The sequence below is a fragment of the Herpailurus yagouaroundi genome, unplaced genomic scaffold, assembly GCF_014898765.1.
Source record: "Herpailurus yagouaroundi ecotype Mexico unplaced genomic scaffold, PumYag 141, whole genome shotgun sequence".
Lineage (NCBI taxonomy): Eukaryota > Metazoa > Chordata > Mammalia > Carnivora > Felidae > Herpailurus > Herpailurus yagouaroundi.
The window spans coordinates 37,272,313-37,297,009 of NW_024412396.1; the positions used below are offsets into that span (position 1 = coordinate 37,272,313).

The 24,697-nt window shown below is 46.1% G+C and overlaps 1 protein-coding gene across 1 annotated transcript in view; it reads left to right on the forward strand.

Moving 5' to 3' along the window:
• PRKCH (protein kinase C eta) overlaps nucleotides 1-24,697 on the forward strand; it is a 234,702-nt gene that overhangs the window by 142,233 nt on the left and 67,772 nt on the right. Inside the window, exon 10 of the mRNA XM_040477332.1 lies at nucleotides 18,895-19,049. Coding sequence (XP_040333266.1) covers nucleotides 18,895-19,049 — 155 coding nt within the window. The remainder of the gene's footprint in view (nucleotides 1-18,894; nucleotides 19,050-24,697) is intronic.

The following is a 24,697-nucleotide window of genomic DNA, read 5'->3' on the forward strand; positions in this document are numbered from 1 at the left end:
GGCTGCCGGGGAGGGCCCAGGGTGTTCGCCTGCACAGGTTGTCCACGAAGCAGTGCACCTGCAATGCTGGCAGGGACACAGCTTTGCTTAAGCAGCCACTCCTCAAATATTGGTCAACAAAGCAGAAATCCTCCTTCCCAAGGTTAAAGTGTCCGGGAAACTTGTGTGCTACATGCTGTCCGCTTACACAACTGGTGCACAGTGATTTCCATGTACTTAAGTCACCCTTGAAATACGTTATGAAAACCGTCTGGCAATGTGAGTGCTTGGGGACATTATTCTCTCCCTTGCAGTTATACCGCTGTGTGAAATATTAGGAGTGTGTGTGTGAGAGAGAGAGAGAGACGGACAGACAGATGAGATAGCAAGATAGTCACGTGGCTCTGGAAGGAATCTTCCAGAATTTTACCAGGCAGGTGGCTGCGCTGCTGCCTTCAGTGTCAGAGCTCTGAGTTCTACTGCTGGCTTAACTAGTAGTCCCCTTGTTTTTAAGAAGGTCCTTTCATTAGATTTTTTTCTTCTGTATAAACCCCTCCACCTGAAAACGTGGTTTTTGTTTTTTTTCTGTCAGTGGACCCATTGGTGCAGAGAGTGACCCTGCAGTTAGCTTCGCGCATGTGGTGGGCGGGAAGCTGCAGCCTGCCCCAAAGCCCCACGGCCCTGCACGGCCCTGCTCGGCCCCGCTCGGCCCTGCACAGCCCCACACCCCTGCATGGTGCTACAGCCCTGCTCAGCCCCATGGCCTTGCACAGCCTCACAGCCTTGCACAGCCCTGCACAGCCCTGCTCAACCCCACAGCCCTGCACGGCCCTACATAGCCTCACAGCCCTGCACAGCCCCACACAGCCCTGCACAGCCCCACACAGCCCTGCTCAACCCCCGCACAGCCCTGACTGCATTCCAGTCTCTCCAGCTCTTTTTCCCTTTCCTGAGTGTTTAGTGGGTATTTGGCGGCGGTCACCAGGCCTGTTTGTCTGCTGATCTGCAGCTAGCAACTGGCCTAAGGGAAGAGAAGGCACACTTGGCCCCAGGAGAAGCATTGCCCATGGTGCCCTGAGTTACAGTGACATCCAGATGAGGGGCAGAGACCCTGTGAGGCGAGGAGAGGGGAAGGTGCAGCCAAAAGAGCTAGAAAGGACAAGGGTTCTAAAGAGGCCTCTGTTAATGCCTTCAGATAGCTGGTCAATTCTTGGAGCCTGGAGGGTCCCAGTTTGGTAGAGGGGGTGGGCGAAGAAGAAATGGAGGCAGCAGCTACTGTTCATTGAGACTTTAGTGTGTGTTCTAGGTGCTCATTCATTACCAGTGCCTGTACAACTGTGCATGTGGGCATTTCATAAATATCTGTTGAATGAAATATCTCATTTAATACCCTCAACAGTCCAGGGTGGTGTAGATACTATTATCTTCATTTTAAAGATCTGGAAACTGAGAGGTCCAGAGAGGTTAAATAATTTGCCCCCAAGCATACCGCAAGCAAGAGTTAGACCATGGATTCTTAACCAGGTCATCTGGCTTAATACTCTATGCCGTTACTTTTAAAATACCTCGGATAGAAATGTCTCCTCCCTGGAATGTGTACAGCTGAGAAGAGTGTCATTAGGCAGGAATAAGGGCAGTTTTTCACAATACATAGTTTTGTAGCCTTTTATGAACCACCTAAGGATATTTCCCCTTATCTGTTTGGAACTAGGTTTCCTCCTTTCCCTGAGCAATGACGGCCACAAATACTATTTGGTCTGCTTATGGGTCATGTGTTAGAGTTTGCCTTTGGCTCAGATCGAAATAGAAAATGAGCCAGAACATGGTGTTTCCCAGTTGGGCATGTTCCCAGCTTATTAGCAGTGCTCCATCTGGGGACAAAACGCACACAGACCGTCTCCAGACTCTGGGTTTGTGTGTGTGTGTGGGGGGGGGGGGGTCATTTGCGACCTTTGCTTCTGTCCTCTTGGGCTTTCTGTGGCCAAATGGGGCCATGAAAATGAATGGGGAAATAGGAGAATCTGAAGTTCGTGCTGTTCCTTTGGCTCTCCCTGCTCGGGTAGGACTGCCAGGGGACTTGGTGTGACAGAGGGGTTTGAAAGAGCTGGCGTGCTTCTCAATTCGAGGTCGCTGGGCTGTAACTGGCCTTGTTGTCACTAGCCATCACCCACCTGACGATCTGGAGATCATGTAGACCTGCCACTTCCATATTCGGTAAGCTGGTTCATGGATTGTGTGTAATTTCCCTCCGTGTATCCAAGACTTGCCCTGGTCACAATGGGCCCTGTGCTTCCCTATGACTGTCCAAGCGTGGTGGTGTTAAGTGCTTTGTTGGACTTTTCCCTGACTGTGACTGGGAACCTGCCAGACTATAGATGCTCTGGCCCCAGCAGGGCCCTGTGTTGAAGCACTGGGCTTGAAGTGCCAGGGTTGGCTTCAAGGAGGAGAATGCGATGGGCCTTTTGCCAAATAGTTCAGTGAAAAGTCTATCAGTTCAGGATCACGCTGACTGCTAGCAAGAGAAACAGTCCTTTGAATCCTCAGTCTGATCGGGAAGAGAGGATTCATGCACATGGAAAAGCGTACGGTAGAGAGCATGGAGTAAACACAGTCATACTACAAAAGGAAAGGTAGCTGAAAATGTACACTCCAGGGCACCCAGGTGGCTCAGTCGGTTAAGCGTCTGACTTCGGCTCAGGTCATGATCTCCTGGCTCGTGAGTCCGAGCCCCGCATTGGGCTCTCTGCTGTCAGCACAGAGCCCCTTCGGATCCTCTGTTCCCTCTCTCTCTCTACCACTCCCCCTCTCTCTACCCCCTCCCCTGCTTGGGTGAGCTCGCTCTCTCTCTCTCTCTCTCTCTCTCTCAAAAATAAACAAACATTAAAAAATTTTGAAAAAGAAAATGAACACTGAACCCCGGGGAAATCTTTCCTACGTCCTGCCAATCTTTCCTCAGAAATGTAACCAGAATGGCTACAAGGCTAAGTAACTAGCATCTGAGCTGTAAGCAACACCCGGGGGGCCGCCTGCAGGTGTTTCCCTCGGAAGTTGGATTGAGTCCTACCAAGACTGGGGCATTCAGGCCAAGGCCTAAAGCTACGCTCGTGAGTGGCTGGGGGGCGTCCACCCCGCGCTGATGATAGAACTGTGCACCATGAAAACCTGACCGCGGCTCACACGCAAACCATAGACTGCAATGTATTCTAATTTTGAAACACTTGAGTTTTCTGTAACTACTTCATCACTCGTAAGGGCCCAGCTGTGTCCCTCTTCCCTCAGTCCAACAACTGCCTATCCAGGGCCTCCCAAGACAGAATCAGCCTTGTCTGTGCGTATAATCTTAGCTCAACTGCAAGTGTACCGAATTGCTGCTGGCCGGTGAGGCTAGAAGGTGTTTATTCAATCAGCAAATGTGCACTGAGTGCCTTCAAGGTTTCAGGCTCTGCTGTTAGCCCTGAGGATGCCGGCAGTGAACAAAACAGACAACAGGCAACTCTCCCCTCATGGTGCTGAGGTTCTCCTGGGGAGTCCATGGGCCTGAATAGGCTGTTTATAATGTCAAAGCAGCTGGCGACCCTCCTTGGTGGGTTGGTCACAGAAGCAGTTCTGGGATTTCCGTATAGCGTAAGCTCAGAGCAGCCATGTGCCTAGAAGAGAGTCTAAGGGACTTGTCTTTTGTTTTTTTTTTCAAGTCTCGTTGGCATATAACTAGTTTCGTTAGTTTCAGGTGCACAACATAGTGGTTCAACAAGTTTGTATGTTATGCTGTGTTGGTGGGAATGTAAATTGGCACAGCCACTGTGGAAAACTGTACGGAGACGCCTCAAAAAATTAAAAATAGAAATGCCATATGGTCCAGTTAAGTCCGCTCTTGGGTATTTACCCAAAGAAAACGAAAATGCTAATTCAAAAAGGTATGTGCCCGCTTATGTTTATTGTCGCACTATCTACAATAGCCAAGATAGGGCGCTTGTCTTGAAGTTACATTTGCATTTGAAGCACACTCCTGTTTTTACCTGGGCACAGTGGATCTAGAACCTGGTGAAGATCCCGGGTGGCTCAAGCTGTCAGCGCGACCTCTGCTTGGCGATGGGTCCGTTAGCACTGCTGGGCTTGGGGGCTCAAAGCAGGAGGCATAAGCGAAGGGCAGCAGCCCAGCCCAGCCTGCTTCCTTGCTCCTCGCTGCCATTGTACCGTTATTCTCATCCCACTGGGGAAACCGGCCTCTTCACTGACAGTCCCTGCACGGGGCTGCCGAGACACCAGGCTCCCCCACGTTAACCCTGTGCCATCAAGACTGACTCTGCTGGTGTGCAGGGCTCTTCTTCACCCCCTTCCTGCCTTCTGTTGTCAGCTGATACCTTGGCTCACCAGCAGCCCTCCCTGCCTCTGCTGGAGGGCTTGGGCATGCCCAGTCTTCCCTTCGGGCCACCCAGGGAGTTCCTGTTTCCTTTCTGCGGAGGCATCCAACTTGTAGCTTATTTGTACTGCAAAAGAGCCTGCTGTATCTCTAGCTCACTCCTGCCTGCTTCTTTAGGATATTTTGTAATGATTTATGGCTTAGGTGTCACGAAGGGATCCTTGGAGCTTTTCCCAGAGTCTCTTAATTCCATTCTCATGGTGTATGAGATTTTAAACATTAAAAATGATGTAATATCGAATTCCCAACTAAAACACAGGGGGAAGGTCAGTCCAGCACAATTCCTCCCTTTCCCACAATGCATGTGGTTCCCTTCCTCAGCGGTGGACCTTGGGAAGCACCTTCGTCTGCTTCCTTGTGCTTCCTCTCTCCTCCTCACTCCCAGGGAACCCTGAGCTATGATGACCTTGTGAAATGGGGACTAGCAGCAAGCCCAGACCTTCTAAACCGGGGTCTATTTACCAGTGAGTGAAAGGCAGTTCAAAATGAGTCAGATACCACCAACGTCAGGAACAGATACGGCAGAGCTGACCTAGACACTGGTTAAAGTTCTTCTGGAAGCCTGTAGAATTGAGGGACTGATCATTAGATTTGTCCCTTTGTACTTGGGTTTTAGAACAGATAGGAAGCAGGAAGCTTGTTTCCACCTGGCTCAGAACTTTATCCCCACTACCCTGACCTTCACCCAACAGGCCAGACAGTTTTAACAATCGAATGTCTGGTGAATTTTCAAACTTCCTCGTAAGAAACATTCACTTATTTGCATAGTGTCATGTCATTTTCCTGTTCCTGACATTTGGGGCAGGATAATCTTTTCTTATGGGGGATTGTCCTACGCATTGTTGGATCAGAGGCATCCCTGGCCTGTGCTCACTGCATGTGAGCTCCCTAGTTGTCTCCAGATGTTGCCAGATGTCCCCTGGGTGGGGTGGGGGAAAGGAAACCACTGCCTTATATGAATATCAGGTGGTCTGTCCTAGATACAGAAAGTTAAATGGACTAGAAGATCACGTTAGTCTTTACAGGGACCAGAGCAAAGTGTGTTAAATACTCCTCATAAAATTATAAGCATTTTTTTTCTCTTCTGACTTTGAGACAGGCAAAGTTCCTGCTTGGGGGCCTGTAACAGTTCTCAGTGGCTGCACTGAGGCATTTGCTCAGTCTCGGGCCCTGGCTGGGAGGAAACTGGGTGCAAGCGTAGCGGGTCTGTTGAATGTGAGCCAGGGTTAGCACACTGCCAACAGCTCTGAACAGCAAAGCCTGCTGCGATAAGGCAGACGTATCAGAGCCTGGGGCGTCTAGGGAGCCAAAGATTAGCTCAGCTAGCATATATTTACAATGGGTTATATTTAAAAGCAAGAGATTGAAATAGCACAGCGTCTCTTGTTTTGGCATCGAATGATTTGCTTCCACTTTGCCATCAAGGTGTTGAATCAGTAACTTTTTATGAAAATCGTCTCCACCCTGAATTGCAAAGGGTGCCAGCCTATCTGTGAGTCAGATTCCATCCCATGTGTGATGCGTATGACTGGATTTTACAAGCAGAGATCATCAAAGCTTTAAGAAACATTTCTCAACCAGTGTAGAAAAATGTGCCAGTAGCAATACCAGTGTGCTTTGGGGGAAGCATGCTTGCTATTTTCTTTTGTTTGCCATACAGGGAAAATGCTATTTCAACTTACAGTTACAGATACTTTAGATACCTCAGAACTGAGTGCTGTCTAAATATTGAAAGTAGACCCTAACCGCTGGACACGTTGGCTGTTTCTATATTGAATGGTACTATTATGTCTATCTTGCATTTCTAATTCACTTCAGTAAATGTTTCCTTAGGGCACATTGTGTGCCAGGGACTGAAGCAATAAGGAAAAACAAAATGTGGACCTGCCCTCTAGTTGCTTTCAGTCAAGGATCATCTTAAACACAGACACCTATAACCATGGGATAGAAGAAAAGTCATGACTTGGCCCTTGCGGAGGTTGAAAGGGCTCTGAGAGAAAGAGCGGTCTCAGCTGTATTTTGAGGATGCATCTGAGCCCTACAGTCATAGAGGGCTGAGGAGAGGACACAGGACGGGCCTCCCGGGCAGAGGTGATAGCAATGCAGAGGCACAGAGGATTAAAATGTATGGTATGCCTAGGACACCCCAAATAAGTCGATGCAACAGGATTGTAGGAGGGGAAATGTGGGTAGTGATGAAGCAAAGTCATCATGGGCCTGCCATCCTTTGCAAAGGAACTTAGACTCAATCATGGAGGTGAAGGGTGCTAGCAAGGGTTTTAAGCCAGAGGGCAATGGAAGACGTGCATTTTAGGAGGTGGCTCTCTGCAGAAAGAAGAGACCGGGGGTAGCAGATCTGGTAAGGATGCTGAAACAGGGTCCTGTCAGACCTGCTTGCTCCAAGGCAGCGGTCACTGAGTGGAGTCAAGGACATACTAGGGAGGTGGAATCGATAGGACTTTTTAGGGTAAGAGAGTGGGAGGAGTGGTCACAATTCTGGTCAGTTGGGAGCCTGGGGGAATAGAGTATGATGAATTCACTTTGCAGGAAGCCAAGTGGTAAGATGTCTGTTGCTCAGAAACATGGTTCAGATGGGAAATTGGATTTTGGTGTCCTCAGTGTCCTCTGGGTATATAGTAGAAAGTGTAATTTTTTTAATATTAAAAAAAATATTAATTTATGTTGAGAGAGAGAGTGCATATGAGTGGGGGAGGGGCAGAGATGGGGGAGAGAGAGAATCTCAAGCAGGTTCCACCCTGTCAGTGCGAGCCCTACACGGGGCTCGAACCCATGAACTGTGAGATCATGATCTGAACCAAAATCAAAGCCAGACACTCAACCGACTGAGCCACCCAGGCACCCCAAAAATGTAATTTAAAATATTTCGGTAGGTGTTTGTAGATAGGAGAGGAGAGCTGAGAAAAGAATTCTACGTAAGAGTGGAGAAGGGTGGCAGAAAGTCAGGAAGAAGAATCAGAAGGAAGTGGTTTCATGGGAGGAGGAACCCAGTGCCCACATGAAGTCAGTTCACCACAGGACTGGAAGCTGTACCTGGATCTGGGATGAGACTGTTGGTGTTGCCGTCTTAGTCTCTGCTCCGGTCCTTGCAACTTTAAAGGGCCCATCGGAACTCCACGTAACCAACTGAAGCTTCTCTCCAAGGCCAGCACGATATCCTCTCCCCTGGCTAAACCCTTAGACTATTGGTGGTTGCTTTCCCGTCTTATTAGACTCTGCCTCTGTTACTTTGGTCTCCCTACCTTTGTATAAGTCAAGTCTGTGTCTTTTTTCCTCCATGGACAGCAGAGATCAGTATGTGGCCCATAGTGCAGAAGGGGTTTGGAAAGGGGCTGTGGGGGCGTCATTTGCTTGAGCACATCTTATTCCCCAGATGAAGGGCCACAGAAGAATGCGCTGTGGCTGTGCTAGAAGGAACAAAACTCAAAATAGCACATGGAATGCACATTCCAGGTGGAAATTCGGCAGGTACTACAAGACTGTAGAGCAGAGGCAAGAACAGACTCTTGGCTAACAGATGCCCAGGCATCCTCTCAAGGCAGACCGAATATTCTTGGCCTGATTTGCTGCTTCTCTGAGTGATTATTTAGACAACTATAACCCAGAATCTCCTCTTGTGAGGCAGACATGTCTAATTCATCCACAGATCATACGGAGAGATGGAATATTGCCTTCTTTAAGAGGCTGCAAAGTTTAGGAACCTCTGTCATGAAAAATGATCTAAATAAGTAAATGGCATTTTTACTCTATCCAATAGCCCTGTACAAACTAAATCCATTAATATGTTTTTTATTTTATTTATTTATTTATTTTTTTTTTTTTTGAGAGAGAGAGCGAGCAGGGGAGAGGGGTGGAGGGACAGGGAGAGACAATCTTAAGCAGGTTCCATGCTCAGTCAGGCACAGAGCCCTGCGTGGGGCTCAATCTCATAACCCTGGAATCATGACCTAAGCCAGAATCAAGAGTCAGACGCTCAACTGACTGAGCCACTGAGGCACCCCTAAATCCATAAGTATCTTTAATAGACCTTCTATTTGGTGCTTAAACCAAAACCTTTACACAGAGAGTTGTACCATGTGAAATAATAATTTAAAAAAATCCTATTGTGCATTTTTTTTTTTAAATTTTTTTTTCCAACGTTTATTTATTTTTGGGACAGAGAGAGACAGAGCATGAATGGGGGAGGGGCAGAGAGAGAGGGTGACACAGAATCCGAAACAGGCTCCAGGCTCTGAGCCATCAGCCCAGAGCCTGACGCGGGGCTCGAACTCACGGACCGTGAGATCGTGACCTGGCTGAAGTCGGACGCTCAACCGACTGCGCCACCCAGGCGCCCCGATTGTGCATATTTTTAAGTGACGAAACCTTTTCTAAAAAGGAAATTATAACCTAAGATATCTTCTTGGTAAACCAAAGTTCAGAATTTAAATTTGTGAATTTAATTCAGAATCAAAACACTATGACCAGTTGGCAGTAATCTGTTCTAAGAAGCCTGTGTTTCCAGGCTAATAAAAATGATCTTTATCATAAAGTATCCTAAGTAGATACTCATACTATCCTCTTATTTCCATTAACTTAAATAGAGGTCCAGCTAATTGTAGGACTTCATAGAAATAGCACTGAAAATAGTATGCACCTGTTAAAAAAATTCACAGTTCAATGACTAAGTATATCAGGAAATATTATGTAATATAAGTGGAAAAGGAAAGATACATTTTTCATGTTCTCTTTTTCTGTTCTTTAAAGAGTGGTAAGTAGGACATAAGGGGTAAATAAATTCTAATTAAAACACCCTTGTTAAATTTCTTGTTTGCCCTGAAATCTCCAGTTCCTTGTATCCTAAAAGCCACAAACGGTTTTGTTTCCCCTTGTATTTGGATTCTATCTCTGGGTATCAGGATTATAGATGATTTTATTTTCATTTTATTTATTTTTTTCCTCGGTTTTCTATGTATTTACTTTATAACTACATTTGAACTATGAACCTGTAATTACTTTTGCTTATTCTTTTAACGTTTATTTATTTTGAGAGAGAGTATGTGTGCACAAGCCACGAAGGGGCAGAGAGAGAGAGGGAGACAGAGAGAGGGAGACAGTGAGGGGGAGAAAGAGAGAGAGAGAGAGAGAGAGAGAGAGAGAGAGAGAGAGAGAGAGAGAATCCCAAGGAGTCTCCCTGTTGTCAACACAGAGCCTGATACGGGGTTTGATCCCATGAACCATGAGACCATGACCTGAGCTGAAATCAAGAGCTGGATGCTCAACCGACTGAGCCACCCAGACGCCCCTGTAATTACTTTTAAAAACAGAGAAAAAAACCACAAAGCTTTATTCTTAAAGGGAAACGAAGTGGTGTGTGAAGCAGGTCTGCTTCTCATATTGAGCTCTTCCATGAACTATTTTAACTGCAGGTAAGGCAGTTTACGTCATTGCCCTTACATACACTAAATGGGTAGAACTGATCTTGGCAGTGGGTTCCAGCTTTTGTGACGTTCTAGTTTAAATCGTCGTAGAAGCCAGAAATGGCCTCCTGCCATGTTAGCTCTCCAAGGGATTATTTACCCTTTGCCGGGTCCAGGCACTACGCTTGGTGGTAGCAGAGATGTGTCATTTCCAGCCGGGCTCTGCCTTCAGAGGTTTCAGGTCCTTTACAGAAAACAACACCAAGCACACAAGGCCAGTGCAGCCCAACGAGACTGGGCAAGATGTGTGTGGACCATTTTTTTTTTTTTTTTGAAAGTATAAAATACATGATGATTTAATTCTATTTAAAACAATGCAGTTTACAATTTTATGATAAATTTTCTCATGAATGGCAAATCACACACTTGGCTATTTTGATTTGTGATATTGATCACTGTCCCCTCTCCCCTTGGGAATTACTGCGCGCTATCATTCAAGTAAAAGTCAGACCAGAGAGGGCTCTGCCAGGAAGTGGAAGGACTTAAGCCCTGACATTGCTCTGTCTCCAGTCATGTTGACTGCTTAGTTATGCTTCAAGAATATTCTGGCTCAGGGGCACCTGGGTGGCTCAGTCGGTTAGGTGCCCGAACGGCTCAGGGTGTCATCTCGAGGTTTGTGAATTTAAGCCCCGCATTGGGCTCTCTGCAGTCGGTGCCGAGCCCACTTAGGAGCCTCTGTACTTCTCCTCTGCCCCTCCTCTGCTCACTTGCACGTGTTCTCTCTCTCAAAAATAAATAAACATTAAAAAAATGAATCTTATGGTTCAAATGCCTCCCAGTGTGTTGAACTGCAAGTTAGATTGCCTCACACAGCCCAGTCCATTATACATGTTGGTGAGCCTTGTCACGTTTCACTACAGGTGACGATAGGCAGTGTAACTGGGAAAAGTCTTGGTCTTGGAAAGAGTTGAGTGTCCCTCCAGGTTTGAAATGCAGGTTGCTAAGGGCTTGTTATATTAGAGACATATTTCACCTTCCTGAAGACTAGTGCCTGAGCTCAGACAGGATGTATCATGCCTGTGGGCTTGAGAGAGGGGTTGCTGAGTGATTGAATTAATGTCTGATATCTTCTGGGCTGCACAAAATGGTAAGTCCAAAAAAAAAAAAAAAAAAAAAAAAAGGAAGCCATTAGATTCCCTGTCCTTGTTTCTTCCTTGAAGCCTTTGTAATCATTCTTAATGTGGTTAAATTTAAGTTGTTTCCAGTTCAGGCATGGTGCAATCAGATTTCCTCATGAGGGTGCTTTTCCACTGTGACCTCTTTGACGTCAATAACTGTTTCCTGTTGATTTGAACGCCCTATTCCCTCTGTGGATGACTTTGTTGGAGCAAAATCATAAAGCAAGGAGCACTTATGAGAAATTCAACACAATGCTGTCTGTTACTGGAGATTTCCTTCTCCATGCCCACAACCAGTCAGTGACACTGCAGCTTTTGATACAGGGTTGGTGTGTTATTGTTTCAGAAATAATTCCAAAGTAATTGCTGAGAACTTAGGTAAGTCTAGATGTGGCACTCAGCTTAACATTGCTTTAAAACCGTCACTAAATTCATTAACTGTAAATGTTGTTGCTATTCTTTGAATTATTTCTGAAAGGCAATCTGCATCCTCGCTGTAATACATCTTCAACTGAAGATTTATATCTGTTGATGACATGTACAGACTATGGATTCTTGCTGTAAACAGAAAAATCTTTTTCACTCTGTTGACAAGAGTGAAGCAACTGTATGGAAAGGGAGAAGAGCTACTACAAGAAGTCCCACTCTGATATGTTAGCAGTCCATTTGCTTTGCAACAGTATCAGTTATGATTATCAAGCTCTTAAAGTAGAGGATTTTGGGGCGCCTGGGTGGCGCAGGCGGTTAAGCATCCGACTTCAGCCAGGTCACGATCTCGCGGTCCGTGAGTTTGAGCCCCGCGTCAGGCTCTGGGCTGATGGCTCAGAGCCTGGAGCCTGCTTCCGATTCTGTGTCTCCCTCTCTCTCTGCCCCTCCCCCGTTCATGCTCTGTCTCTCTCTGTCCCAAAAATAAATAAAAAACGTTGAAAAAAAAATTTTCTTTTAAAAAGTAGAGAATATTATCATCTGCTATTAGAAACTTAGAAAACTTGCTGGAACTGAAGCCCTCAGTTGACATGTTTTGGTTATCAAATCTAGTTTTGTGACCTCTTGCTTTGTAATCACTTCCCAGAAAGCAAAGCTCTCCTTAATAGGTCAAGGTCATGACCACGCAGTATCAGAAGTGCCCCCACGGCTGGTGTGGGTGTGTGTCCTCCTGACTCCTTAAACCCTCCAGATTCCTGTCTCATATTCACATTGCTGTTTTGGCTGCCATTTCATTCCTGTCTACTTGCCAGCCTGAGAGGCACCATCTCTGCATCCATGCAGGGCAGCCCGCTGCCCAGGACAGCGCCCGCCCCGCCCCTCCCCCCCCCCACAACACACACACAGAGGGGCCAGAGCCCCGGGAGCAGACGGCCGTGACGGTGGAAGCCGTAGTGATAATGAGGATATTTGCTCACACTTAGTAAACATTCACTGTGTGCCTGGCACCGTTGGACATTCTTAGCTTAAATCATGTAATGCTTGTACACCTGTGAGTTCAGTCCTCTTATTATCCTCGTTTTGCAGATTGGAGTTTTGAGACAGAAAATAAATACAGCATAGCGGGAGCTGCTTTGGCATCTCAGGCGCCCTGGCTCCAGAGGCCCCGGGCCCTCACCACCACGCTGTGCTTTGTCTTGGTGACATCAGGGACTTGGGCACTGGGTGCAGGACCTCCTAGAGTACACGTTAGCCTGTTTGCATGATGTACTAATAACAACAGTTTCTGCTTGTGGAGCCTCTTCTGGGCCTGGCCCTGACAAGGCACTTTGATTCTGGTTTAATCTGCACATGGTCGTTGTAGTGTGTTGTTATCCCAGATTTGTGAATAAGTGAACCTTCTGCCCCTTAAGAATTGCTGTGTGTTTCAGTTAAAATTCTCCTGGTAGCAAGTAGAGAAAGCGGTTTACCCAAGGTCATGCAAAAAAGTGAGAAGTGAAAATAAAGATGTAGAGATACAGGGTGTGTTTCACAGAACCCGAGGGCCAACTTTGTCCATGTCTCTTCCGGATCTGGAAGTGGAAAGGCATGATGGGCCCAGGTGGTTCCTTCTTGGCTCCCTCATTCACCCTCATCTCTTGCCTCTGCCTCACTCTATGTTTCTGTTCCATCCTTTTCTCTTGTCCTTCTGTCCATCCATCTGTCCTGCCGTGCTTTCAGCACTCTGTTTTACCAAGACGTGTCACGTGGTCACACAACACAGATAACCTCAGCTTCCTAATTTACGTTTCCTCAGCTCCTGCACCCCACACAGCCTAAATTAACCTTTCCATGTCAGTTCCGATTTTCTGGGAAAGATACTGGAGAGGGGGTGGCTAGCTTGCTCTAGTTAGCTGCTTGCAGGGTGTCTAGCATGCCCCCCTGTGACCATGCCAGGGCAGTTCTCTGAGAAAGAGATCAATGAGCTGAACAGACACCTCCAAAGGTACCTACCACAGTGACCCCAGGGGATCTCATCCCTGGTTCCTCTACAGTCATCCTTCTTAGGTGATGTTGTCTTGTCACAGGTTATCCTCTTGGTATATCACTTTTCATCGACCCAAGTGTTTTGTCTCAAACTTTTCTGTATACAGTTGCCTATCAGTTTAATTCCTTTATTTTCATTTTCATTTATTTTATTTCCTTTAATGTTTTATTTATTTTTGAGAGACACAGCATGAGTGGGGGAGGGGCAGAGAGAGAGGGAGACACAGAATCCAAAGCAGGCTCCAGGCCCTGAGCTGCCAGCACAGAGCCCAACGCGGGGCTTGAACCCACGAGCCTTGAGATCGTGATCTGAGCCGAAGTCAGACACTTAACCGACTGAGCCCCCCGGTCCCCTCAGTTTAATTCTTAAAGAACAATCTTTATGAGGGCCTTTAGGGAATGCACACTGCTCATACTGACAGCCACTATCAGTTTGGGGGATATTTTTATCCCCTTTGACCCCTAAGAAGTAACAGCCCTGAACTGATAGCCAGGACAGATTTGGGCCAGGCTGCAGCGGGTTAATGGAGCCAGGCAGGTGATGACAGGAATTCTGTTATTAACCAGGCATCAGCTCCTTGGCCTCCTAATCCGAAGGGAGGCGTGGGACAAAGGGATTTCTGTGTTGTTTTTATTCCCCCAGGTGTTCCTCACCCGTGTTAATGACTTGCATTAGTGGTTGGTTGAATGGGGGACAAAAGAGGAGCAAGGGACAAAGGGCTGGGCCACTTGGCTTTAGAACTGAGGTTACACCGGTCTCCAGTCTCAGGGACCTTGGGTTTCTTACCTTGCAAATCAGAGCAAAATTTACCTGAGAGGAGCCAGAGGCCTCAGGGAAAGCTGTGCAGGTGTCCAGGACTCAGTTTCTAGGAGACTGGACTTTAGAAAAGCTGGAATGGCTGTCTACACAGGCTGAAACACAGAAACAGTTGTTTTTGTACTCACTGCCGTAGGCGGGATTTGGAAACTGTTCCCTGCCCCAGAAGTGACTCACAGGCAACCTGAATCTATTATGCCCTGCCTCCCTAAACTCGGGGGGCCCGGCAGATGTTTCCTCTACTTGCTTCACAGCTGAGTTTGTAAAGCGTAACTTCGTGCTTGTCGGGTGGTGAGGGAGACTAGTTCTTCAACAGCCCAGACTGAGAGTGGAGTCTAGGCAAGAGGCAATCTCCTGCCTCCCGTCACAACGTCACGTCCATGACTCTGCTTTGTAAAGGGCATGCGCTAAGTATGAAAGGTTCCCCTCGGGTTGGTGGAACTCATTCCATGGCAGGAACATTTAGCAGGGCTGATTTGCGTTTGTAGCTGATGTGTTAGCATGTGTGGCGGGTTCTGCTCGCAGAGTCTTTTTCCAGCCAAGCACCATAGCCGCCACCTGGTTTAGCCCAGATGCTAATTGTAGAGACCAATAGGTGAGTGAGCCTCTCTCTGAACAGGACTGTAGCCCTGAACTTCTCAGCTGTCGGTGGCCTGAGGATGGGGTGAAAGGAAGTACCCTAACTAGCCTTTTGCTTTTTTAAAAAAATTTTGAGTTTATTTATTTTGAGAGAGAGAGAGAGAGAGAGCGCCCAAGGGGGGCTGGGGACAGAGAGAGAAGGAGAGAGAGAGAATCCCAAGCAGGCTTCGCCCTCAGCGCAGAGCCCGATGTGGGGCTCGAGCTCACAAACTGCAAGATCAGGACCTGAGCCGAAATCAAGAGTCGGACCCTTAACCGACTGAGCCACCTAGGCACCCCATAGCCTTTTGCTTCTTTTGTCAACACTTGATTATGAAAGCAGCATATTCCAGTGATGCCCCACACGCAGAAGCTTCAGCACTTAGGGACGGTCTCCCTTTGCAGCCATTGTCCCCTGCCTCATACCTGATAGTTCAGCTGTTCGTATACCTTGATGCCTCCCCACTCCAGCCTGACTCCTGCTTCCTCATCCTTCAAGGCTGGGGAATTAGCTCCTCTTGGAAGCTTTCCCCACGTCCCACCCCAGCCTCCAGGCTGCTCAGGTGTCCTGATCTGTTCCCACGACAGCCTCTGTGTGCCTCCACCGCTCTGAGTACGCTGGGGTGATGTGCTCTATCCACACTTCTCTGAGCTTCTGGAGAGCAGGTGTGGGGTGGCGTTCATTTTACAATACTTTGTCTCTCCCCAGGACCTGGTATTGCGTGTGCTCGGTAAACATTCCTTCTGGTTGAGAACCTTAACGGTGTAAAAGATCTCTGAAAGCCTTATTAGGTACCATAAAGCCTGCATACCAGAACTCAGACCCTTTACTCCCATGGAGCCCTGGGACCCAAACCAGGGCTGATTGTATCTCATTTGGATGTTGTTCCAACAAGCTCAATGGCCTGGTGACTTTAGGTGTCAGAAAGGCCATTATTAGGGTGAAGAGATATACGTGTAAACAGAGGAGCTCCTCTCAGCAAAGGCATTCTGTGAGTTGATGAACACATTTTTATTTTCCTACCTTGTGATATTATTTTAGGTCTTTGATAGGATGGACCATTACTTTTGGTAAATTGTCATTATATCTGGCTGGCTTGTTTCCCCTTCCTGCTTGCTTCAAGAGCTGTAAGTAGCCTGAGGGATGAGAGTTGTTCTAGGTGGTGCCATACAGGAAGTTAGAAGTGAAGCTCTGAGGGGCGCCGGGGTGGCGTTGACTTTGGCTCAGGTCACGATCTCACATTTGTGGGTTCAAGCCCCATGTCAGGCTCTGTACTGACAGCTCAGAGCCTGGAACCTGCTTCGGATTCTGTGTCTTCCTCTGTGACTCCCCCACTCATGCTAAAAATAGATAAGCATTAAGAAAATGAAAGTCTAAATGAAAAGAAACCCCTATTTTCGCATTCCTGGGGCTTATGACCTTGTTGCAAATCACAGGTGGGTATGACCCCCTGACCGTCCTACTTTTTCTGAGAACCCACCTCCAGGGCTGGGCTGAGGAACAGATGAAAGAGACAAGAAGGCAGTATTTCCTCCCCCAGATTTGGAACTGAGCCCCTGCTCTGCCTTTTCAGACTTGAGAATATGAGAACGATTTGGGGGAAACTAGAAATGGATGAAATTGCCCTTACAATACCCTCATCTTTTTGATGCCTACTGCCTTAGGAACTCTTGCCAACTACACTGACTTTCAGCAGCCTAAGGAATGGCCCCTTACCTACTGACCCAATTCCAGTAATCAGGTATTTCGAGCTCTTGGAATTCACGTGACTGCCAGTCACAGCCATGAAGAAGGTGAACAGGCTGGTTAACAAAAATGTGTAAGACTTACCTACTTGTTGACGGGTGGTTTGGGTGGCTTTACCACTTGAGTCTTCATCGTGTCCCCCTTGGCCACCCCTTCAAAATGGACACAGCATTGCCATTACAGTGGCCTGTACGGATGCAGCTCTTGGACGTATCTCCATCGCGTACTTAGCCTCCATCCCACTCCACTGCTACCCTGCTCTCGGGTCCTTCCCATATGGAAAATAAAGAACACCATTGCTCATCAAAGCTTGTCCTAACCACATCTGCCACTCCATTTGTCAGTCACACTCAAATGAATGCCACTAGCTCAGTCAGATGGCTCACTGTATTTAGCTTTCAATTGACTTACACTGGCCAACCTCAAGAGTTGTTTTGTTATTGTTTGGGTTTGTTTTTGTGTGTGTGAACCTTGCCGTTCCTTATGCACTCTTTTTTTTTTTTTTAATATTTGTTTGTTTGTGTGTTTGTTTATGTATATATGTATTTAGAGCACGAGCTAGCCTGCAAGCTACAGAGGCACATAGACCAGGGGAGAGAGAATCCCAAAAAGGTTCCACACTGTCAGCACAGAGCCTAATGCGGGGCTCAAAACCATAACCATGAGATCCTGACCTGAGCCGAAATCAAGAGTTGGATGCTCACCTAGGCGCCCCACCTCCCCCCATCTTCACTCTTAAATTCATACTTCTCATTAACAGAAGTTTCATAGACCCAGGGGATTTTTTTTTTTTTTCTCTGAATTAAGGTCTTACTTAAAATCAGGACTAAGAGGTCATGAGTTCTGTTTTCTGATCTGGAAGGCCCGATGAAACCAGTGGTGACTTGGGAGTGTGAGCTACAACTCGCACAGCTGTGTCCACTGCTTAGCTGTGGATGCGGGGTAACATTGTGAACAAAGCTGGGGCACTGAAAACCACAAGGAAAGATGAGTTGTCAGTACACATCCTTTGTGAATTGGCAAAAGCCAATTTCCTACAAAATGACGTCCACCACCCCCGGCCCCCCTGCCCCCAAAACGATGATGGCTGGCCCTGTGGGGTTATCCTGTAGACCTTTGCTTACATGTCACTCGCTTAGAGACTCCTCCACTGACCCCCAGGCAGATGACCAGATGTCTCCTCTTCCTCCCCTTTTCCTTCACAGGATTTACCAGAATTTGTAACTTTATTTGTTTATATGACTCCTTGTTTATTTTTTTAAATCAGTGTCTGTCTCCCTACCAGACTCTATATGGGTAGAGGTTGTATCTACATTATGCCTGTTCTACTCTCTTGGATCCCCAGCACCTCATTCAGTGCCTGGCGACCCAGGGACTTCGTAGATGTTAGTGGAGGGAGTAAAAAAATCCACTGATCTCAGAGGTTCCTGAAACAAAGCACTTGATACTGTCAGTCTTACAGACATCGCTTTTTCATTGAGACTTCACGTTCCTTTTATTAAAGTCTTAATCAAGGCACTGTGTTCACACCACATGCTCAGTACTTAGTGCACTTGCATGGGGAACCGTGAGAGCCCTTTCCTCTGTGAGGTTGAGAGCTCCTTCCAAGTGGAGCCAGCATCCCACCAGTCTGCACCTTTCCACTCCTAACTCGGGAATTTCCTCATGGCCCGAATGGAATTTCTAACACTGAGGCTACTCTGAGGCTGTCGTTAGACTGCTGTTTGACAGGCTTGTCTAAAATGTTTTCCTCTTTCTGTGAGTGTTCCCTACCCAAGTGTGAGGACCTGGTAGGTGTCCCTTGCATTCTGCAATTAACCCTGCATGTTCCAGAGGAGCGGCATGTGCCTTTCCATTTATGTTGCTCTCCTCCACATTCTGAAACCCCATGAGTGGGCTAGGGATCCTGCCCTCATCCTCACTTTGCTAACGTCTGACGTCCAAAACAAATTAAACTCAACGTTACGTGGCGTTTAAGTGCAGAGCTGCTACTAGAACCAAAGGCTCCTGAGACTTTCCTACTTTTTGTTTAATGCGGAGATCAAGGCTGTGTGGAATTACTTAGAGGAGATCCAGGTGTTACGTGCCCCCCCACGGCCCCCACAAACACCCTCATGCTTTGCACTGACCCCATCAGGATATTCCACTGAGTACCTCCACTTGACGACCTCTTCTCCCCACGCCCCCGCCCCAAGGTAACATGATGCTGACCAGATTCTAGGCTAATGGTTACACCACGTTGGATCCTCTCTTGTGTTTGTATCCAGGATCGCCTGTTCTTCGTGATGGAGTTTGTGAATGGGGGCGACTTGATGTTTCACATTCAAAAGTCTCGTCGTTTTGATGAAGCACGAGCTCGTTTCTATGCTGCAGAAATCATTTCGGCGCTCATGTTCCTACACGAGAAAGGGATCATCTACAGGTGAGTTTTGGTCGCTGGTAACCTATCTCCTAATTCATCCGCTGTTTGCCCTCCTGGCTTCATCCACCCTTCTGTTTTTCCTGTTAATCAGTTGAAATCTTTTTAGAATTAAATTTACAAAGGTATGTGTCCCTTAGAATAAATAACCTAGTGTTACACATTGCCTGCAAACCAGAATTGCCCCCATGTGGTGTTCATAAAATCGGCTTGAACTGCTGCACTGAGATTATTCCTGAATTCATAGAGCCAGCCCTTGCAAGGTGCTGAACACATTGTTGCTCTCTTTTTCTGTGTTAACGTTGGAAACACTCCATTCCATTTTAAGGATCCATACCTACACTGAAGAGTGTGGCTGACTGTTGCCCTAAATTACTGTGATAAGAATCTCGGTCAGTTGGGGTTACAGCTCGCCAGTCAAGCAACCAAAAGGTGAACTGTTGATGAGCAGTGTCCTGCTTGATGATATTTATCATTTGTAGCCCCTCCTGAATGTTGACTCCGCGTCATGGCACACAATTTTCTGATGATAATATACTTGGGGCTTAAAATCTGGTTGCCGCTGTTAGATCTCAAAATGCAAAGGGATGGGAGATGAAACTTTGTTCAGACGCAAGATTGGGTAAGATGGGAAATGTAACAGTGAGTGTGTAAGACGATGTTTATTTTTAAATTTTTTCCCTGTGGTCAGTGTTTTCCTCCTCTTTACACAACTTTGTAGCTTAGTTGCCATATAAACTCTTCTTTCTCTTGAGATGCAATTGTTTCCTTTTGAGAAAAAATCATTTTTATCGTAGGAGCATGAATGTCAAAGTAAAAGAATTTCCTGATTTCAACTGGCAATTTATTAGCCTTGCTAACACTGTTCCTTTTGGGGGCTCCGAACAGTATTGACATCACTGTGCAAGTGTGAAAGAACTTTAAAAACTGAATATCCTTAAATATCTTAGAGTCAAAACAGGAAGAGAGGAGTGAGGCTAGGAAAGAATTCATCAGGATGGATCGACGATGCCAGAAAGAAGAGAGAAAGCAAAGGAAGTATAACAGGCACGATACAGAAATGTTAATTCTCAGGGCAGAGCCCTAAAGCCTCAACTAGATGCGGCCCTTGTCTCAGCCTCAGCTGTGGGGCAGAGAAGTGGGCAAAGAGCTTGGAGCCAGGCCGGATACCAGCAGTGGGAGTCTTCCGCTTGAACAGAATCAGGAATCTCCACTCATTCTTCAGCTGCGCAGGTGCCACAGGTTGCTGTAGATGGCCTGTGCTTTGAGCTTCCTTGATCAGGCTCTCTGTTCTCCCGGAGCCTCCAGCATGGGAATTTTCCTGTCTCAGAATTCCGCCCAGTGCATGATTGGAGGGGGTTGCTGGTGGCGGAGGGAGTTCAGAGATCTTCCTGATGGTAGGTAGCATCAGACTCTGGGCCACGAGCTCTGCTCTTGTTCTCCTTTCTGTGGCTTATCCATCCATCTGCTCTCTGTCATCCCAGAGAGGGTCTTCCCCACATTTGTTAAGAATTATGACTTCCCAACTTGACAGGGACTTCGGTAAATCCAAAGACTAATACCAATGATGGCAACAAGAGCTACGTGGAGCATTTGTGACAGTCAGTCTTTACCTGAATTTCTGCCCTCATCCTTCCAGCACTATTATTATATAACAATCTTATTAGTGTTATTTAGGTGAATAACCGAGTCTTAGAAAGGCTTAGCAACCACACTGTTAACTGGTAGTAAAGCCACAATTCAAATTATACCATTAGCCACTGGGCCACACTGCCTCCTCAGGAGAGACTTGAACACTCTACCACTAAAGAGGGGACTTCTTATTCCCCTTCTGGTGATAGAGCGACTTTAATTCGTGAAAAGGAGGCAGAGCATGTGTCTTCATTCTTCTGGGCTCCTTTCACAAACTACCACAGGCCGGGTGGCTTTTAAACAACAGAAATTCATTTCTCACAGTTCTGGAGGCTGGAGGTCCAAGATCAAGGTGGCAGCAGATTCAGTGTCTGGTGACAGCTAGCTTTTCTCTATGTCCTCACATGGCAGAAGGGGTTAAGCGAACTCCCTGGAGCCTCTTTTATAAAGTCACTAACCTCATTCCTGAGGGTTCCGCCCACATGACCTAAACACCTCTCAAAGGCCCCGCAAATACCATCACCTTTGGGGGTGAGGATTTCAGCGTATGAATTTGGGTCGGCGTGGGGAGAAGGATGGTCAGGGACACAAACATTCAGATGGAAGCAGTGGAGAATAGCACAGTTGTCAAAACTCATTTTCTCGAACCCTTAGAGGCTTTACTTGCGGACCACATCACACTGGCATGAGGCCGACAGACTTGCTCTCCTGTGTGGGATGTGACCGCCTCTCAGTCTACTTGTTTCATTTGTCTTCAACTATGGAGGATGGACACTATAGCCTGATGTCGTTTCTGTGAAGCTGTATCAGCCCACATCTTGAGAAGTTTTATTTAAATTCTTGGCATCTGTGGTTCAGTTTTGAGAACTTATTTTAATTTACTCTTCAACTCGAATCCCATATGCAGGCTCCAACTGATATGGTTGACTTTGAAGGGAACACATTTAATTAGGATAGATTCAAAAGCTATTTTTATCCTGTGGATTTATTTCACAGGATAATTTAATTCCATTCAGGTTACTGGCCTGAGAGCAGAGTCTTAAGGATAAGCCTTTGAAAACCAAGTCCTTGGAATTCACACACAGTAAAGGGCACAATTGGGTCGTACAGGGTATGAATTTGATCCATCCAGAGAGCACAGGGAGAAACTTGGGTGCATGAGACAGCCTCATTTATCATACATGTCCTAGGATGGCCTTTATGGGAGCCAAAATGATATCATGGATGCTGCCTCTGACCTATCCAGATACAGGTATACCTTGTTTTATAGTGCTTTGCTTTTGCTTTATTGTACTCCACAGATAACTGTGGATATAGTGGATAACTATCTATCTATATCACAGTTTTATCATATATATATATATGTGTGTGTGTGGTTTGTGGCAACCCTGTGTGGAGCAAGCCTACCGGTGCCTTTTTTTCAATAATATTTGCTCACGTTGTGTCTCTGTGTCACATTTTGGTAATCCTCAGAACATTTCACACTTTTTCATTATTGTATTTTTTATGGTGATCAGTGACCTTTGATGTTACTATTCTAGTTGTTTTGGGGCTCCATGAACTGCACCCATATGAGATGGCAAACTTGATCCACAAATGTTGTATGTGTTTCTGACTGCTCCATTGACCAACCCCTCCACCATCCCTGTCTCTCTCCTCGGACCTCCCTATTCCCTGAGACACAACAATATTAAAGTTAGTCCAGTGATTAACTGTGGCTTCTCGGTGTTCAAGTGAAAAGAAGAATCACATGTCTCTCACTTTAAATCACAAGGTAGAAACGATCACGCTTACTGAGGAAGGAACGTTGAAAGCCAAGATGGGGTGAAAGCTAGGCCTCTTGCACCGGTTAGCCAACTTGTGAATTCAGAGGAAAAGTTGTTGAAGGAAATGAAAAGTGCTAGTCCAGTGAACACACGAATGGTAACCAAAACAGCCTTAATGCCGATACTGAGAAAATGTGAGTGGTCTGGGTAGATCAGACAGCAACAACATTCCCTTAAGCCAAAGCCTGACCCAGAGCAAGGGCCTCACTCTCTTCAATCCTGTGAAGGCTGACAGAGCTGAGGAAGCTGCAGAAGAGGAATTTGAAGCTAGCAGAGGGTGGTTCATGAGGTTAAGGGAAAGAAGCCATCTCCATAGACATCAAAGTACAAGGTGAAGCCCCAAGTGCTGATGTAGAAGATGTAGTGAGTTATCCAGAAGCTCTAGTTAAGATAATTAATGAAGGTGGCTACACGAGAGCACAGATTTTCAATGGAGATGAAACAGCCTCACATGGGAAAAAGATATTATCTAGGACTTTCATTGCTAAAGAGGAGAAGCGCATGCCTGGCCTCAAAGCCTCAAAGGACAGGCTTTGTTAGGAGCCAGTGCAACTGATGACTTTAAGTTGAAGCCAGTGCTCATTGACTATTCCAAAAATCCTCAGACCTTTAAGAATTATGTTAAATCTACTGTGCCTGTGTTCTATAAATGGAATAATAGAGCCTGGATGACAGCACATCTGTTTACAACATGGTTTACTGAATATTTTAAACCCACTTTTGAGACCTGCTGCTCAGAGAAAAAGGTTCCTTTCAAAATAGTACTGCTCTGGCAATGTACCTGGTCACCCAGGAGCTCTGGTGGAGAGGGACGAGGAGATGAATGTTGTTTGCATGTCTGATAACACGGCATCCGTTCTGTATCCCATGGATCAAGGTCATTTTGACTTTCAATTCTTATTATTAAAAAATACATTCCATAAGGCCATAGCTGCTAGCTAGTGATTCCTCTAATGGATCTGGGCAAAGTAAATTGGAAACCTTCTGGAAAGGATTCACCATTCTAGATGCAATTAAGAACATTCTTGATTCATGGGAAGAGGTCAAAATATCAACATGAACAGGAGTTTGGAAGGAGTGGATTCCAACCCTCATGGATGACTTCGAGGCTTGGAGACTTCATAGAGGAAGTCACTGCAGATGTGGTGGAAATAGCATGAGAACTAAAATTAGAAGTGGACCCTGAAGAGGGGACTGAATTGCTGCAATCTGGTAATAAAACTTGGATGGATGAGGAGTTGTTTATTATGGCTGAGCAAACAAAGTGGTTTTTTGAGATGGAATCTACTCCTGGTGAAGATGCTGTGAAGATTATTGAAATGACAGCAAAGCATTTAGAATATACTATAAACTTAGTTGATACAGCAGTGGTAGGGTTTGACAAGTTTGACCCCAATTTTGGAAGAAGCCGTGTTGTGGGTGAAATGCTATCAAATAGCATCACATGCGACAGAGAAATTGTTCATGAAAAAAAAATTAATCAACGTGGCAAACTCCGTTGTTACCTTATTTTAAGAAATTTTCACAGCCACCTAAGCCATCAGCAACCACTACTCTGATGAGTCAACAGCCATCAACATGGAGGTGAGACTGCCCACCAGCAAAAACATTACAACTTCCTCAAAGCTCAGACGATGGTTAGCATTTTTTAGCAATAAGGTATTTTTTAAACATATCATACTTTTATGTTATTTTATTTTTTAAAATTTATGTATCTATTTTGAAAGAGAGAGAGTGGGAACAGGGAGGGGCAGAGAGAGAGAGAGGGAGAATCCCAAGCAGGTTCCCTGCAGTCGGTGCAGAACCCAGCGCAGGGCTGGAACTCACAAAACCATGAGATCATGACCTGAACCGAAATCAGGAGTCACACACTTAACTGACTGAGCCACCCAGTCACTCCATCAAGAACATATTTTAAAATTAAGATTGTTTTTTAGACATAATGCTATCCCACAATTTTAATAGATTACAGTGTAAACATAACTTTTATATGCACTGGGAAACCAAAAAATGTATTGACTCATTTCAGACAGTTCATTCTGGAACTGAACCTGTAAATATCTCTGAGAGATGCCTGTAGAGGGGCTGTTGTTTATTGTTAGGAAAGGTTTTTATTTTTCAGTGTGTTGCAAATCATTGCCAATAGGACTTTGGAAGGTAGTACCATAGGCTCCCTATGACTTGACTTTCTTC